The sequence below is a fragment of the Colletotrichum lupini genome, chromosome 3 (assembly GCF_023278565.1).
Source record: "Colletotrichum lupini chromosome 3, complete sequence".
NCBI lineage: Eukaryota > Fungi > Ascomycota > Sordariomycetes > Glomerellales > Glomerellaceae > Colletotrichum > Colletotrichum lupini.
Window position 1 is genome coordinate 6,204,850 of NC_064676.1, and position 14,833 is coordinate 6,219,682.

General features: G+C 55.0%; 6 protein-coding genes across 6 annotated transcripts; 1 reads left to right on the forward strand and 5 right to left on the reverse strand.

Annotated features, from left to right (window-relative positions):
* Positions 1 to 4: 4 nt before the first annotated feature.
* Positions 5 to 487, forward strand: CLUP02_06623 (thermoresistant glucokinase family carbohydrate kinase; the record flags this gene model as incomplete). Its single annotated transcript, XM_049285622.1, has 1 exon — positions 5 to 487. One exon carries the CDS (start codon positions 5 to 7, stop codon positions 485 to 487), a length of 483 nt encoding a protein of 160 aa, XP_049142765.1.
* A 318-nt stretch (positions 488 to 805) lies between these two features.
* CLUP02_06624 (uncharacterized protein) lies at positions 806 to 1,663 on the reverse strand (the record flags this gene model as incomplete). Its single annotated transcript, XM_049285623.1, has 1 exon — positions 806 to 1,663. One exon carries the CDS (start codon positions 1,661 to 1,663, stop codon positions 806 to 808), a length of 858 nt encoding a protein of 285 aa, XP_049142766.1.
* A 1,122-nt stretch (positions 1,664 to 2,785) lies between these two features.
* Positions 2,786 to 4,088, reverse strand: CLUP02_06625 (glycosyl hydrolase family 16; the record flags this gene model as incomplete). Its single annotated transcript, XM_049285624.1, has 2 exons — positions 2,786 to 3,945; positions 4,001 to 4,088. The coding sequence occupies 2 exons, from the start codon at positions 4,086 to 4,088 to the stop codon at positions 2,786 to 2,788; spliced, it is 1,248 nt and encodes a 415-aa protein (XP_049142767.1).
* Positions 4,089 to 6,290: 2,202 nt separating this feature from the next.
* On the reverse strand, positions 6,291 to 7,328 carry CLUP02_06626 (uncharacterized protein; the record flags this gene model as incomplete). Its single annotated transcript, XM_049285625.1, has 4 exons — positions 6,291 to 6,542; positions 6,602 to 6,892; positions 6,955 to 7,143; positions 7,218 to 7,328. The coding sequence occupies 4 exons, from the start codon at positions 7,326 to 7,328 to the stop codon at positions 6,291 to 6,293; spliced, it is 843 nt and encodes a 280-aa protein (XP_049142768.1).
* Positions 7,329 to 8,595: 1,267 nt separating this feature from the next.
* Positions 8,596 to 11,811, reverse strand: CLUP02_06627 (uncharacterized protein; the record flags this gene model as incomplete). The annotated part of the gene is made up of 7 exons (XM_049285626.1): positions 8,596 to 8,658; positions 8,791 to 9,248; positions 9,362 to 9,421; positions 9,588 to 9,915; positions 9,970 to 10,531; positions 10,633 to 10,889; positions 10,948 to 11,811. 7 exons carry the CDS (start codon positions 11,809 to 11,811, stop codon positions 8,596 to 8,598), a joined length of 2,592 nt encoding a protein of 863 aa, XP_049142769.1.
* Positions 11,812 to 12,907: 1,096 nt separating this feature from the next.
* Positions 12,908 to 14,779, reverse strand: CLUP02_06628 (uncharacterized protein; the record flags this gene model as incomplete). The annotated part of the gene is made up of 4 exons (XM_049285627.1): positions 12,908 to 13,342; positions 13,400 to 13,692; positions 13,750 to 14,135; positions 14,190 to 14,779. 4 exons carry the CDS (start codon positions 14,777 to 14,779, stop codon positions 12,908 to 12,910), a joined length of 1,704 nt encoding a protein of 567 aa, XP_049142770.1.
* Positions 14,780 to 14,833: the final 54 nt, after the last annotated feature.

Consider the following 14,833-nt stretch of genomic DNA (forward strand, 5'->3'; position numbering starts at 1 on the left):
CTCTATGTCTGCCAACAAGCGCACTGACACTGACACATATTTCCGGCCTGCTCGACAGTACCACCCAAAGGAGAACGTAGAAAAGATGCACAGAGGCGAAGCTCTCACCGACGACGACCGCTGGGGCTGGCTCGACGCCCTCCGTGACGAGGCCCTTAAGGAACTGGAGCGGGACCACCAGGGTGTCATCGTCACCTGTTCCGCTCTCAAGCGCGCCTATCGTGACGTCCTACGCGGTGCGTCGCACCCGGAGAAGGACATGTTTGTCCATTTTGTCACACTGCACGCGCCCGAAGAGGTGCTCTTCGAGCGTGTCAAGAATAGGCATGGCCACTTTGCTGGATCCAACCTGGTGCACAGCCAATTCCAGAGCTTGGACCCGCCGCAGGCGGACGAGCCGGACGTCGTTGGCGTCGATGTGCAGCCGCCTGTGGACGAGGTGAAGAGGGATGCGCTGGAGAAGTTGAAGGGTCTGCTGAGTAGGTGAAGATGGTTGTCACTACATAACGAGTACAACGCAGGAAATCGAGCAGTCACTGGGAAGTTCTGATTTGTACATATACAGAACTTGAGAAGTTGATCGCCTCAAGAGCTAATTGACCTCATCCATAGAACCAGCCCAAGGACGAATGGCAAGAAGACTTGCGAATAACCTGGATCCAACCATTACTCCGTTTCCATACAGCAAATCCTCCTACTGGCCCGACGAACATGCAGCTAATTATCCGAAGCAAAAACGCACCCATCGGTTGCAAGTTCAATCAAGAAAGGGAGCGTTTTAACCTTGACAAGACCTTCAAGCGGCTTAGATGGGAGTGTTCAAGAGCCCAGTATAAGTCTGCTGGGATTGTTCTTGAACCTCTTGAACCTCCCGCAGCTCCCAGATCTCTCCAGGCTCATGCTCAAAAACGGGTGGCAAGCGATAGGAATGCGTCTCAGGCCGAACCGCAAGGTTGTCGATGTTCAAACGAGGCTGGAGCACAGGGCGAGGAGCCGGCGACCCGCCATACTCCGCCTCCCGCGCCGGAACGAGAGGACCGTGATACGCCAGCCCCGGCCGTGAAGATGGATTCCCGACGTGGTGGTGCTCGTCCTGGACGAGGTTGGGGAATGAGTCGTCGGCACGACGTTTGGGCAATGGTATCAAGGGACATCGAGCCTCTTGCTCGCGAAAGTAATTCTGGGCCTGCGAATACCGCAGGTTGACGTCGTGCGCGAACGGGGTGTGCTCGTCGATCCGACGGCGTGCCCAGGGAGGGCCAAAGTTGTAGTCGACTACGTGGAGGAGATCACGGGCTCGCAACGGAGCTCGCTCTGACGGGTGGAGGGAGTCCCATTTGAGGACGGGTGCTAGGCCGGGACGGAGGCGGGGGAGGTGGATTCCGTCGCTGGCGAGGGCGCTCTCGTGTCTGTGGTGCGAGGCTGATGTCGCTTCTGGGAAGAACAAGGTCCTGGGGCCTGTTGCCTCGTTGATATGGACCGGCGGCGGGGATCGGCCTCGAGCTACGAGGACGGTATCTTCTTCCTTAGGTTTGTCTTCCTCATATCGGCCATCCTCGTGATGGCCTGGTTGCTGGTACTCCCAGCCACTGGAGACGTATGATCGTGGCTGTGGATATATGATCTCGCCCTCGGCGGCGGGACGTGTAATGCGGTTCTCCATTGTCTTGGAAAGAATAGGTGATACTTGTGGTATTCGCTTATGAATAAGAAAGATCAAGGCAAGGGAAGGAGATGAGGAAGGAGGAAGAATCGATGTGATATCTGACTTGCTATCGACCCAACTAGGTCGTCAATATGTTTAAGTAGCAAATCTTTCCGCTATCGCCAAAGAGAAAAATGAATACAGAGCAACTGCTTAACCAAGGTCCATAAACGCTTAAATTCTTTTCACGGAAAAAGAGCGGAGACAGGAGGCTGTTCAAACAACCTGAACGGCTCTTCAAAATTTGGTTCCCTCGAGCAGGATCGTGAACCCACGTCTATCATGCAACATAGTCAGTTTTACAAAGTTTCTCTAGACGAAGCTTAGTCCAGCCCAGCCGTACACATGTCCGCCAGCCATGATACCAAAAAGAAAAGTCCTGGATTTGGACGGCATCAAATCACAGCACGTTCATGGATCAAACCTCCCATCCAGGTTGGGTACTTACCTACCTAGAACCTACTCCGCGATAGCCTCAGACAACCCACTTTCGGTTCCGGCAAGGTGCTCCAGTCCACAATCTATCTAGGTTTGAAATGGCAAGGTGTAAGAAGACCCAATCAATTTCCATCTCTGCCGTCCCGTCTTCGAGTGGGGAGGGGGATTAAGAGTCCTAGACATAGAAACGAGTCCAAAGGGGTTCGAAGCTCGAGACGTGTAGAATTTAAGCTTCACCCATCCATGGCTCAAATTCGATTCCCCAGAATATGTCCACGTGGACCTCCGTTAGTCTACAAGAGGCTTTTCTTGATGCTGCCCGGGCTTGGGCATAGGTGAAAAAGGTTATGTGAGTGACGGGCAGCTGTGTAACGTTATTCAACATAGAAACATGTAGGTAGCCGACGTCCGCCAAGGCTTTTTCTCCGTACATCACTACGAAGTACAGAAAACTGAATGGACAAGATTGTAGTCAACGTGGTATTATTAGTAGAGCAATCTATAAGCAAGCCTGGCTTCCGATGCCAATACGCCCCTGTCCCTTTTCATTATACATAATTACATACATACACGCCCGTCTTCCGAAACATATGCACATATGGAAGAGGCAGGCAAAGCTGACCGATCGCGATGGCGATCCAATTACAGCATCATGGCAGCGAACAAAGCCGCGACACCCGCAACGAAGAAGCTGCTCTGCAAAGTGGACGCGGCAGCAGGCGCCGGAGCGCTCGTTCGAGCGGGAGTGCCGCTAGTTGTGGAAGGGAGAGTCGTCTGAGCGTTGACAGATCCGGTGGGGGATCCAGAGGTGGAGACCAGTCTCGTCAGGGTCGATGACGTGCCATTAGCATGCGTGGTCGTGGTGTTGGCGGCGACAGTCAAGGACGCGACCGGGGCGCTGGTGGTGGGAGTCTGAATGACGGTGGTAGTGTTCTTAGCACTCTGTGTCGGGGCATCGGACTGCTGGGCCTTGTTCTTGTCGTCCTTGTCGCTGGACTTTTCCGGCTTGGGGCTGGCGACGTTGCCGACACTGCCAGGGCTGCCGCTCTTCTCGCCGGCGCCGATGATCTGGATACTCTGCCACTTGCCGTCGGAGCCCTTGGAGTACTCGTACTGCTTGGCACCAGCCTTGTCACCACCAGCATAGTCCCAAACCTTGAGGGAGCGGTAGTGACCGGCGAAGGGAGCCTGATCCCACTGAGCGAGACCACCAGCCCAGTCGATGGTGCCCTGGGCAGTGCCCTTTCCACCGACCCAGGTTCCGAGCTTCAGCTGCATGGGAGTTTGCGGGTAGTTGCCCTCGGCAGGGGTGGCGGTGCGGTAGACCTTTCCGTCAATGGAGAAGATGATGGACTCCTTGGTCCACTCAATGGTGTAGGTGTGGAAGCTGGTCATTGGGTTGAAGGGGACCTCGTAGTAGCGAGCGCGGGTGTAGTCGTTGACACCAAGGGCGTAGAAGTTGGTTTGAACGTGGGTTTGGTCAGCACCAACAAACTCCCAATCGATCTCGTCCAGGGCGTCAGACTGCAGGACAATGCTAGTGACGATGCCGCGACCGGGGGCGGCCTGCAGTTCAACTTCGACCTTGCCGAAGAAGAGGTAGTTCTTTGAGGTGAGGGTCGGAGCGTTGCTCTCCTCGAAGATGGTCATCTCGCAGCCCGTGTCGGCGGAGAATGACAGGACTTTGGGGTTGTACTTGATGCCGCCGTCGACGATGAAGAATGACTCGAGGTCGTTCATGTTCTTGGATGTGCGGAAGTCATAGCTGGCTTCGCCGCCGAAAGCGGTGTTGGCAGGGCATGCTGAAGATTGTGTTAGAATCGCCATTCACTTTTGGTGTAAGTGAGGGGAACATACCGTCGCCCTTGACGGGGTTGCAAGCGGAAAAGGTCTGGGCAGAAGCCAGGCCAGCAGCGGCCAGAGTCAAGGCTGCGTAGCGCATCATCTTGAGTTGTGATTATGGAAGAGATGTGAGGGGGAGGAGGGCGATGGCGAGGGTGAGACTGTGAGTGATTGTCGTTGAAGTCAAACTTGCTGCAGAAAGGGAGCGGGAGCAAGGGTAGATATCGACGTTGAGAAGTAAGGTGAGGTTGAGGTAACACGAGAGGAGTAAACAACCACGGACGGTGATCCGAGGAAGATGTCCCAAATATAGAAATTAAGGAAAGGCTAGAGGGATGGAAGCAAGGAACTAGTGCACTGGGCAGGTGGGAGGCCAAGGAAACAGAAAATGGTGAAAGGACGGCACCGGACGCTGTGTCTCTAAGTTTAGGTCGAAGCCGCCGCTTGGGAAACAGTAAACAGGAGGCTGGCGGGTTCTGGGCGACCGAAAGTGAAGAAAGTGAATCACGAATGTACAAAGTACCCTGATGTGGGGTGTCAGTGTAAGTGTAAGTGGGCGAGGATGAACACGAGCAGAGATGAAAGCAGGCGGGCAACGGTGAAGCCGGGCACCGAGGAGAGAGACACTCCCATCTCACCTCAGTCATTGGGAGAAGTAAGACCACTGGGCCTCAGAATTACAGTTGAGTAAGGTACTTCACAACCAAGACAGAGACGAGAGAGGCTGTGTTTCTTTCCTGCTGCATTAGGGCCAGTAAGCGTGAGATGACACGAAGAATCGCTGCTTAGTCTGCTTTTATTTCTGGGCGCCTTCCCTTTCGCTTGAACGAATCCGCGCTTGCCAGGCGCACCACCTTCCTCACCTATTGGCCATTTAGCGGGAAAGAGTGCAACAGATGGGAGGCTGGAGACCTTCCTAGTGATGAGCTAATGCAGGGTCCAAGTACCTTGGCTGCGAAAGGTGCGTGGAGAGATACATGCAGTGGTGTGCACCCTCGTCTTCTCCCCAGCCAGCTGGTTTGGCTTCAGGGACCCTCAGTGGCTGCCGCAAGCGGGGACTTTAACATCGATTACCTCAGCTTCCTCCCTCTTTCCCATCTTTGCACCTGCACCTTCCCTCCCTCAGTCAGTGAACCTGCCCAGAGTCGAGACGGATACGGAGTACGTACCGCGTTCTTGCCGTCCAGCTCGTGTCCGGTCGCGCCGTTGCTGCCACGCCAAACCCTCTGCATCCAGCTGGGGTTCCTGCCCATCTCGTGTTTGAATCATCAGATGGACGCCGTTTCCGTCTCCCACAGCCCTTGTCATGTTGTTTCCTCTCCAGCTCAACTCTAAAGTCTCCCAACCTCTTCATTCCTCGCAAACCACATCACCGGTTCGTCTCCTGACAGCTTCGACCAGCCAGCGGCGCGCCCATGACGCCGTCGCCACTCGACCGCAGACGTCCATCACCCCCTACAACATCCACAATGTCCCATTCCCAGCCCTCGCTCAATATCTTTCCCCCGTCAACGATGTCTTACGCTTAAACCGACATGGAAGTCTGAAGATGATCTTTACCCACGCACACAGGCACTCTCGGCAATCTTGAGCGCAAGCAAGCGAGGCCACTTTAATTTCCAGTCGACTAGCCACATTTGCAAGCAGCCACACAGCCCTGCATCTCAGGTACGCCAGCCGAGGCGCCAAGATGGTTGGCCGTCTCGTATCTTGGGAATAGGATGCGTCCGTTCGAGTACCATCAAATTTACCTGCGCATATGCTACAGGCGTCCAGTGAGTAGAACAACGACCGATTGCATCAAAGTCTCTAAAGACGCTTCACTTGGCTTCTCTGGGCCATCCTTATTCATTGTTTTTAATCTGCTTTTTGCATTTCTTTTGGATGTTCCGTCTTAGCGGGACTAAAGACTAACTAACACGGCGCAGCCTGCATCTTTTGTCCCCCTTTGCACGGCCTGAGAAAACACATTCTGCAACAATGGACTTGTCCCGTCGCCCCTTGCATCAATCTGGTCAATCCATCATAAGTCGTCTCGTAATTGGCGCCAAGCGGACCTGTCCCTCGACCATCCACCAGCACATCCTCTGCGTCTCTGTGTGTCCATGCCCTCCCGACGGTCTCGAATCCATGCGGTCCCCTTGGGAAGAAAATTTGGAATGGTAAGAAGTGAAAATTGTATAGACAAAACACCCAATCATGTCCTAGTCGCTGACGATCATCAGATCCGAAACAGAAACACTTGGATACGACACGCTAAAGAAATTCGAACGCTCTTGTCAACATCATCCCAAAGTTGCTCCGCTTAGCAGGTGTTGAGCATGGAGGTGAGGGCAGTCTTCTCGGCAGAGGTGACGGTGAGGGCCCAGTAGCTCTTGACCGCAACCCAGGAGCGGGCGTAGGTGCAGTAGAAGCTGGTCAGAGGGGGCTTCCACGAGTCGGGGCTCTTGTCGCTCTTGGACTGGTTGACCTCATCCGTGACAGCCCACAGCTGGGGGCGGGTGAGATCGTTGGCAAACGACTCACGCTTGGCAGTGGTCCACGATGCGGCACCAGACTGTCGTCCCATGTTAGCATGCACCTTTAATTCTAACATTGCGCACAGAGCAGACTTACGATCCAAGCGTTCTTCAAGGGAACCATGTGGTCAATGTCAACATCGCTAGCGGCGGTCCAGGTGGCACCGTCGTAAGGGCTCTTCCAGGTACCGCTGGTCGCGGAGCAGGCAGAGTTGACAACGACGTTGGTGCCATCACGCTGGAGCACAGTCTCGCGGGTGTTGCAGGTGCCGGAGATGGTGTCCCAGGTGGGGAACAGGTCACGGTCGTAGGTGCCGGTGTTGGTCCAGGCGGCAACGGTCAGAGCAGCGAGCTGGGTCTTGGCCGAGGCGGCGGTGGGGATGCCAAGCTGTATGCAAAATGTCAGAAACGGCTTCGGCAACGGCCAGTCACAACAAAATTCGGACTTACGGGAGTGGGCATCGGCAGGGGCTCGGCGACGGGGTTCGGGGCCGGGACGGGAGAGGCGACGGCCGCGCCGGCGATCATGAACAAAGCAGCAGTGACCTTCATGGTGACGGTGGCGAAAGGGCGGATGGATGAGACCGGGTGAGAAGACAGGACTGGGATGGAGGCTGGAGTGATGTGGTGAACGGGTGGCTTGGCACTGACGATGAAGCAGAAACAACAACCTGAGAGCGGGAGATCTGCCGTGATTTATATCTTCCGTCGACGTCCTTGCGGTTTATCTCGTTTGTCGTCAAAAGGACTTCCTCGTCGGCGGGTCGCGAGAGTTCCCAAGTCTGCGTTTCCCTCGCTTGTACAACGTCGAACCCCACCTTCATGTCGTTTGCAGCTCCGTCGAGCCAGTCACCACGTCGTCCGACCCCACGATTGTCTACCTGATGTCTTAATCTCCAGCCTGACCCTCCAGGAACCCGCCGACGGTGCGGCATTGAGTCGATGAAACGGCGCGCTGTTCTGAAAAGGGGCACTCTGTCCGGCCACAGTACGACCCAAAGCGACCGTCTCATAGGGCTTTCGCAGGGGGGACCACAGGGTTCTGTGGGCGAGCTGACAGCTCCGTGTGCCTTTATCTCTCGTGTTATTGGCGGGGTAATCTAAACGTTTGGTCAACTTCCCGGTCTCTGAGTGCCGATGCACGGCGCGCTACGGCTCCCGCTCTCTCGTCAACCTTAAGCCTGGTCCATCCCAAGTTTCCCAACCTTAACGCCAAGCTCACGAGAGTCGAGGACCAGCCACTCACGTCTCCCGGCACCGGCACGTTATCTTATCGGTCCCTGTCAATCACCTGCGAAAAGCGACATGGCTTGGCTGCGAAATCCTGGTCGTTCTGTCAATCTGTCTTCCATCTTGGTCCTGTCCGCTGCACGTCAACCCCTCCATGTCCCGGCTCCTTCAACAATAGCGCACGGGGTCTTTCACGAACCTTCCTGTTTGGGGGCCAGCTGCCGATGATGCGTGGTCAAGACTTCATGAGGAAGCCTGCCCTTGGAGGTGACGCTCGTGATAGCAACCTCTCAGGGTCTCGAGAATCGAAACGAGGCAACCCACGGGCTGCAGGCTCGCAGACGTGCAGCACATAAACAACGAAGCCTAATGTCTCACGCCAGACGAATAGAGGCAGGTCGACGGGAGGGTAGATCCGGATCACCACTCGACACCGCAACGCCGCAAACCTGGAGAAGCCATCTCGACCGCTGGTTGGACTACATTTACGACAGCCAAGCAGGCCTGCGCAAGCGCTGATAGCGATCGTCATCCCAAAGCGGTGTACAACATGGGCTCGGATTCGCTGCTTGGCCATTAAACATAGTTTCCCGCCATACCTCGAAGTAGCGTTGCCCGTCCCCATAGGCTGGCGTTCTCAGAATCCCATTACTCGTGCGAGGCGGACCTCCCCAGGATGGCAAGACGCAAAAGAGCCCACATCCCGACCTCCGATCGGACCTTGCATCTGAATAAGCTTAAGCGGCACCGAGTTGCAACTTCACACACACGCCATTCTTTATCATGGAGAATATCTCGGCCGACTGCTATCCTCCGCCTAGCCTCTGTGTCTTATCGACAACCTGACTGTTTGATTGTCTCTCAGAAGTCAAATCCGCCTTCACCCATACCTGTACATCCGGCCTTTCCGCCAAACCAGGCACTCTGTCGCCGTCACTTGGATATCAGTCAAGATTCAGGGCAACTTCAAGCCTCGGCAGCGATAAGAAGATTGCAGGGGAGGGAGATATCCCGCGGAACGTAATAAGCTTGACCAAACGAAGAAGGACCACTCACCCCGACACACCCTGCCGAGCACATGCCCAGCAGCTCGGAGCCGCAGCCAGTAGCTCCTCCACACGTTCCCGTTGCGCAGCTGCCTACAGCTCCGGGGCCCATGTTCACGAAGCCTGGCCCAGCGGGATACAGGGTGCTCGTCGTCACGGCGGCCACGACCGATGCCCAAGGTCCGTCCACGGCGATATCTTTCCCCCAGAATGACGTCTTATCTTCACCGCGAGGTCCCATGCGCTTGCCAGAGTCCACCTTGAAAGTCTCGCTTGCCCTCTTGCGCGCCTTGGAATGCGCTTCTTCCAGTCTATTCCTGAACCCAGAACGCAATGGACGTGTCGCTGTCCGCTGCGCTGTCGTCTCGTTGGTGTGCACCGCCGGATGCGACGAGATATGCGCAGACTCGGCGGCTGGCGGCATGGGCATATTGTTGGCCTTGGAGGCTGCATGCCATGCTTCGAGAACTAAGGTACATGTACGCTCAGCAGGGGTTTGGTGAGTAAGTGTGGCTGATTCTAAAAGTAACACAGGCACACATGGGGGCGCGGGGAAGTGTAGTGGTTGCAAGATGCCTTACGCTTTTCCTCCTTGCCTATTCCGAACATCTTGGTCGTGGGCAAGGCCATCACCCTGACGGCTACAGATAACACATCTGCAGTCAGTAATCACGGCCAATTTCATTGTAGCTATCACCATCGGAGTGCGCCGAGCAGCGAGAACATGCGATATCACGACTTCCCCCTGGGGCTGGAGAGATCAAGATGACAGTGCTCTGGGGTGGTGGTACTGATAGGGACACTCACTTTCGCAGTACCAGCATTTGCACTCCGAGTAGATCTCGCCGTACTTTTCCTGGTATGTCTTACTTGTCCACTCAAAGGCTGTGCTTAGTCGATCCTCGTCAACTTTGTCATTGTGATCTACAAAGGCCCCCGTCTTTGCGAGTGTGAAGACAAAATAGGACTGGGGAGAGAGCTGGTGCGTGTGCCACGCGAGGTCGACGTCAAGTGTCGGGACGGCAACTTTGTCCTCTGTGGACGAGGCAATAGCGATGATCTCGACGAATCGGGCGTACTTTTCTAAAAGTTTTCCCATGATATCCCGCGCTGTAGGATAGTGCAACCAGTTGAGCTGCCAAGATCAGTCACCTGGCCAGCTCAGTATGTGAAGAGAGGAAGCCCTCACTTTGCACATCTTTTCAGTAAAGGTTGCTTGGCGCATCACACATCCTACGAGGTCAATGGAGAAAGGCGACGAGTTCTCCCAGTAACGCGACATCATCTTTCTCGTCTGCCGTTTTGCGTCTAGACTCAGACGGAAGGCCGTCACATTTTCTTGGCCGGGCCGGCTCATCACCTCACGTAAGTTCTTGGGATCTGCAAATTTACCTGTAAAGCTCTCTTCCATGGCATCTCGCGCGGCCATAATGCTCGGGGCAGTTTTGTTCCTGGGCTTGAACATCTCGAGGATGTGTTCCGAGAGCCCGCGACGGGCCAGGCGGGCGGGGAAGAGCCGGTCTGGGCATTCCCCTGACATATCGTCTGAGCCGTATTGTAAAGGGTTGGGTAGACCTGTATCGAGGTCGAGGGTTGTTCCCGGCATGGCGTGGTTGGATTGTATCGAAGCCTGGATGTCGTCGCGAAGTTTTGCTGCCCGGAGAGATTCGTGGGTCATCATGAGTCCGCACGAGGGGCAGGCGTGGGCTAGTCGCCCGTCGGCGAGGCCTTGGCCTACGATGTCGAGTTGTCTTGGGAAGTATTGTCAGATATCTGGCATCCATAATAGCGGGATGCTAGAGCTACTAGGTAGAAAAGTCTGGAGTGGACTGCTGAAAGGAACAGAACTCACTTTGCACTTGAATCGCCCCGCGACACTCCACACGTCGTCCACGGGATGGAAGCCAAGGTAGAACACGCAGGGCACGGTACATCTTTGGCGTCAGGATCGTCTTCGTTGTACCAGGCGAGGTTCGTGTCCGCTTCCCAATGTGCTTTGCACGCGTCCGAGACGACGTATTCAAAACTTTGGCTGATGATGGCAGCGTTGACAATGGACCAGGGGATTCCTGCTGCCCAGAGGGAGCTGTGACCGTAGCGGAGGCAGTCCTTTGAGCATGTCAGTATTTGGACGATGGTTGCGATAGCGACAAGGGGATCTATTGACCTCAAGGTAGAGTCTCGGGTTGAGCATATGCGCGTGCCAGACGAGTAGCACATCTAGAGGTGGCAGCATCTCCTCGCGCCAAACCATCGGCTTCGACTCGGGGAACCCTTCATACCGGGCCCGGCTCCGATGCTGTCTGCTCTCCCCAGTCTCATGCTCGGCTTCGTCTTGGCCCTTGCTTTGACACTCGGCTGGATCTCCTCCATTAGACGAGGATAACGACTGACTAGGTTTGGACCCGATGACTAGCATGTCGCTCTCGAGGAGCATGTCTGGGCCGAAACTCCGCCACCATGCTGCGTAGCGGTCTACCGCGCGGCTGAGGTAGATTGCCCACCTCTTTTCGCGGAGTCTGATCAAGATATCCAGGTCGAGTTCAGGTTTGATTCCAGTGTCCGGATCCATTGGTGCTCTCTTGGTGGTCTTGTGGTTGTGTTCTTCGCTCTTCGTGCCGCTGCTGTCACCATCGCAATTCCGTGTTTCGGTGTGTTTCATGGGAGTAATGGTGGTACCGGCCCGCCCATCCCAAATATCCCACAGACCATCGCGGTACCCTGTTTCCGTCTTGAGGCGGTTGAAGGCTGTTAAGAGGCGAAGATGCGCTAGACATGCGTCTTGGGTCGGGAAGGATGATGGAATCGGGGTTTCAGGCGGGAGGGCAAGATTGATACCCATGGCGATGCCGGCTGGGACGGAAAGATCCGGATCGGAGAGCGCGGTACTGTGGGACAAGGGAGGGGCCGAGGCGGCGTGTAGAGCGGATCCCGGGGTTGCGGCGATTCCGGATGCGGAAGCGGATGTGGAGCCTTGGCCGTCTTCCGGAGGAGGAGGAGCCCGTTTGCTCCCTCCCTTTCTTTTCCACATTACGCAATGATAGGACTCTTCCCTGCCTTATACGGGTTTATTAATTCGAGTCGAATGAGTCGGGTCCGTTTTTATAGTTTCTTTCTTCAAGAGAGACGTCAGCCTGCCGATTGCTGCGATGTGGAAACTTTCATATGCGGCTGTGCTTGACCGTGTCGGTGAGTGAGTGGTATCGAGGGACGGTAAAGCGGTGTGCGTTCCTCAACCCCGCGGATCGTCGGTCCCTGTCCGGGGGCGCTAAAGTCTTGCTTTCCTTGCGAATAGGCAGTTCCGAATTGGATACTTTGGGGTCGGGGGGTTTTTAGTTCGCAATTACCCTCTACTTCAAACCGGATGTTGCGCCGCGTCCCTCGTTGCGGTTGCGCGTGCCTTGCGTACCGCCAGGTAGGTCTTGCGGGAGGGTGAAGTTGGAGTCAGAGAGGGTAGAGGCGATCGAGATTCTCCCGCTGCGTGACGTCGAAACTCTGATCGAGATGTCCCAGACGCCGTGTACGCAGTACGAAGAAAATCAGATTGCGGCGGTGACTTGGAGTAGTTTATGAAATATCCATGATTCATCTCCACAGCATACATGCATGTTCTATTGTCGATCCGTGATAAAGAGCCGTTCGGTCGGATCTCGCTCGACAGGTGTGTGTGGTGTGTGGTTTGGTGTGTTGGCTCCAATGACGGGCACTGGTTGGGTGTGCATCAGACCCCGCAGGTAGGATTTGTCGCGGGGGAGGATGCCAGTCCGGAAGGATTCAAATGTTTGGAGCATGGTGACGTTGGAAGCGGGTTCAGTTTGCCGTGTGAACGAGCCATAGTGTGTGATGGGCATTTGCAATGCTTGGCGGTGAGGCGTTATCATTGGACTATGAAAGTCACGTTAGAATTTGGGACATGCAATCAAGATGTTCTTGGTTATATTGAATTGATTCTGGTATATTGCAGTAAATAACATAATGTGGGCGGTATTCTTCGCTTCCGATGCCTCAACGCCGTGTCATGCAAATTCATTAGATGTAAAGATTAGATCCGACGACCCCTCATGTTCGCCAACCATGTTGTAGCTGTATCATGATCGACTTGGTTGGGAATCATATTCCTCCACACATTAGACTCTCTCCTGGTGAGAGGTCCCGTCGACTGCGCTCTTGGGCTGCAGGCCTTCTCCCTTCTCACTCTGCACGCCACCGTCGCTGACGCTGGCATCAAGGTCTGTTCCAGCCTTCTGGCGGATGCGGTGCATCTCCTCAGCAGAGGGAGGTACCCATTGGGTGCTCTTCCACGGCTTGACGCCCTCCAAGTACATGGTGTCAATTTCCTCCAAAGTGCGTCCCTGACCCTCGATGACGAAGAAGTAGACAATGAAGCCAGCAACCAGGTTGCATCCGGCAAAGACGTAACCGTATCGGAAGTCAATGGCGCCAGTAATGAAGGGGGAGAAGAAGCCGATGAAGAAGTTCCAGATCCAGTTGCTGGCGGTGGAGAGGGACATGGCCTTGGCGCGGTATCTCGAGGGGAAGAGTTCGGCTTGGATGGTCCAGATCTTGAAGAATTTAGCACACGATTGAGGAGAGAATGGTGCGGACGCTTGGTGACTTACCATAGGTCCCCAGGTGGTAGCAAAACCCAGAATGAAGAGAGAAGCGAAAACGATGAGCACGATGCCGGGGCCGACAGTATTTTGAGGGTTCTCGCGATCCAAGCTGAAGTGACCGACGGAGGCAAAGATCAAGAAGCAGATAAACATCCAGCCGGAGCCAACCATAAGCGACTTGCGTCTGCCATAGTGTTCAACAATGTAAAGACCGATAAAGGTGGTTCCAAAGTTGATAGCATTCAGGATGATCTGGGTGATGAAGGAGTTAATGTTGACAGACGAAAAGATGGTGGTTCCTGGAGGCAAATTAGGCTCCATAATTTAGGGAAACGACATGGGATAAGAGGACTCACCGTAGTAAAAGAAGTAATTGGCACCGGTGAGTTGCTGGAGCATTTGCAGTCCACAACCCAAGGCAATACGCTGGGCCATTTTCGGGGCCTTGAACATGCCAGAGAACTCTTGGACGGCATTGCCCTTGATCTGCGATTCGGCCCGAAGCTTGCTCCCAATCTCCTCGAGTTGGATGTGGATGCTGTAGTGGTTCTCGGGAGCGCCGTAAACTCGGCAAAGGGTGTTCTTGGCACGCTCAATGTTGCCCATGCGGTAGTCATAACGGGGAGTTTCGGGGAAGGCAAGAATGCCAACGCCGAGGATGATGGTCCAGAGCCAACCAAGACCAATGACGATGCGCCAAGAGCCTGAACTGTTTTCGAGATGCGTGACAGTGCCATAGTTGCTATATCTCTGTTAGTTGTCTCTCTTAGGAATGCTGCGTTGGCTGTGCACTTACAAGCACGCGGCGAGGAAAATGCCGAGAGTGATAAAAAGCTGGTAGGCACAAACGAGAGCACCGCGAATCCATGGCGGTGCGGTCTCGGCCTGGAACATGGGAACAATGAGACTGAGAGCACCGACACCGAAGCCAGCGACCAAGCGACCAACCATGATTTGTTCCCATGCTCTTTCAGCGGCAATTTGGATGACGAAACCGATGGAAGTGATGAGGCACCAGAAAGAAATGGAGTACCGGCGACCAAACTTGTCGGCGATGGGGGCGGCGCACAAGGCACCGATGAGGGTACCGATGGAGAGGAGACCGACGATCAGACCGGAGCGGACGTTGCTGAACTTGATGGAGCCGTCGGCCTTGTGCTCGCCGAACCGGTCGAGGAAGTCGGGCATCTCCAGGAATCCGGAGATCTGACCCGTGTCATAGCCAAAGACCATGCCACCCATGGAGATGAGGATACCCATGGCCCATGATCGCCCCGAAATACGCTTCAGCGGGGAGTAGTCGAGATGGGCGAGATCCTGACGGGCATCGCTTGCCTTCTCAGAGGCAGGATTGTACTTGTCGAACTCAATCGTCGAGAACCCCATGTTGGGCGACGATTTGTGTGGTGTTGTGGGTAGTGATGTTAGGTGAAGATGATG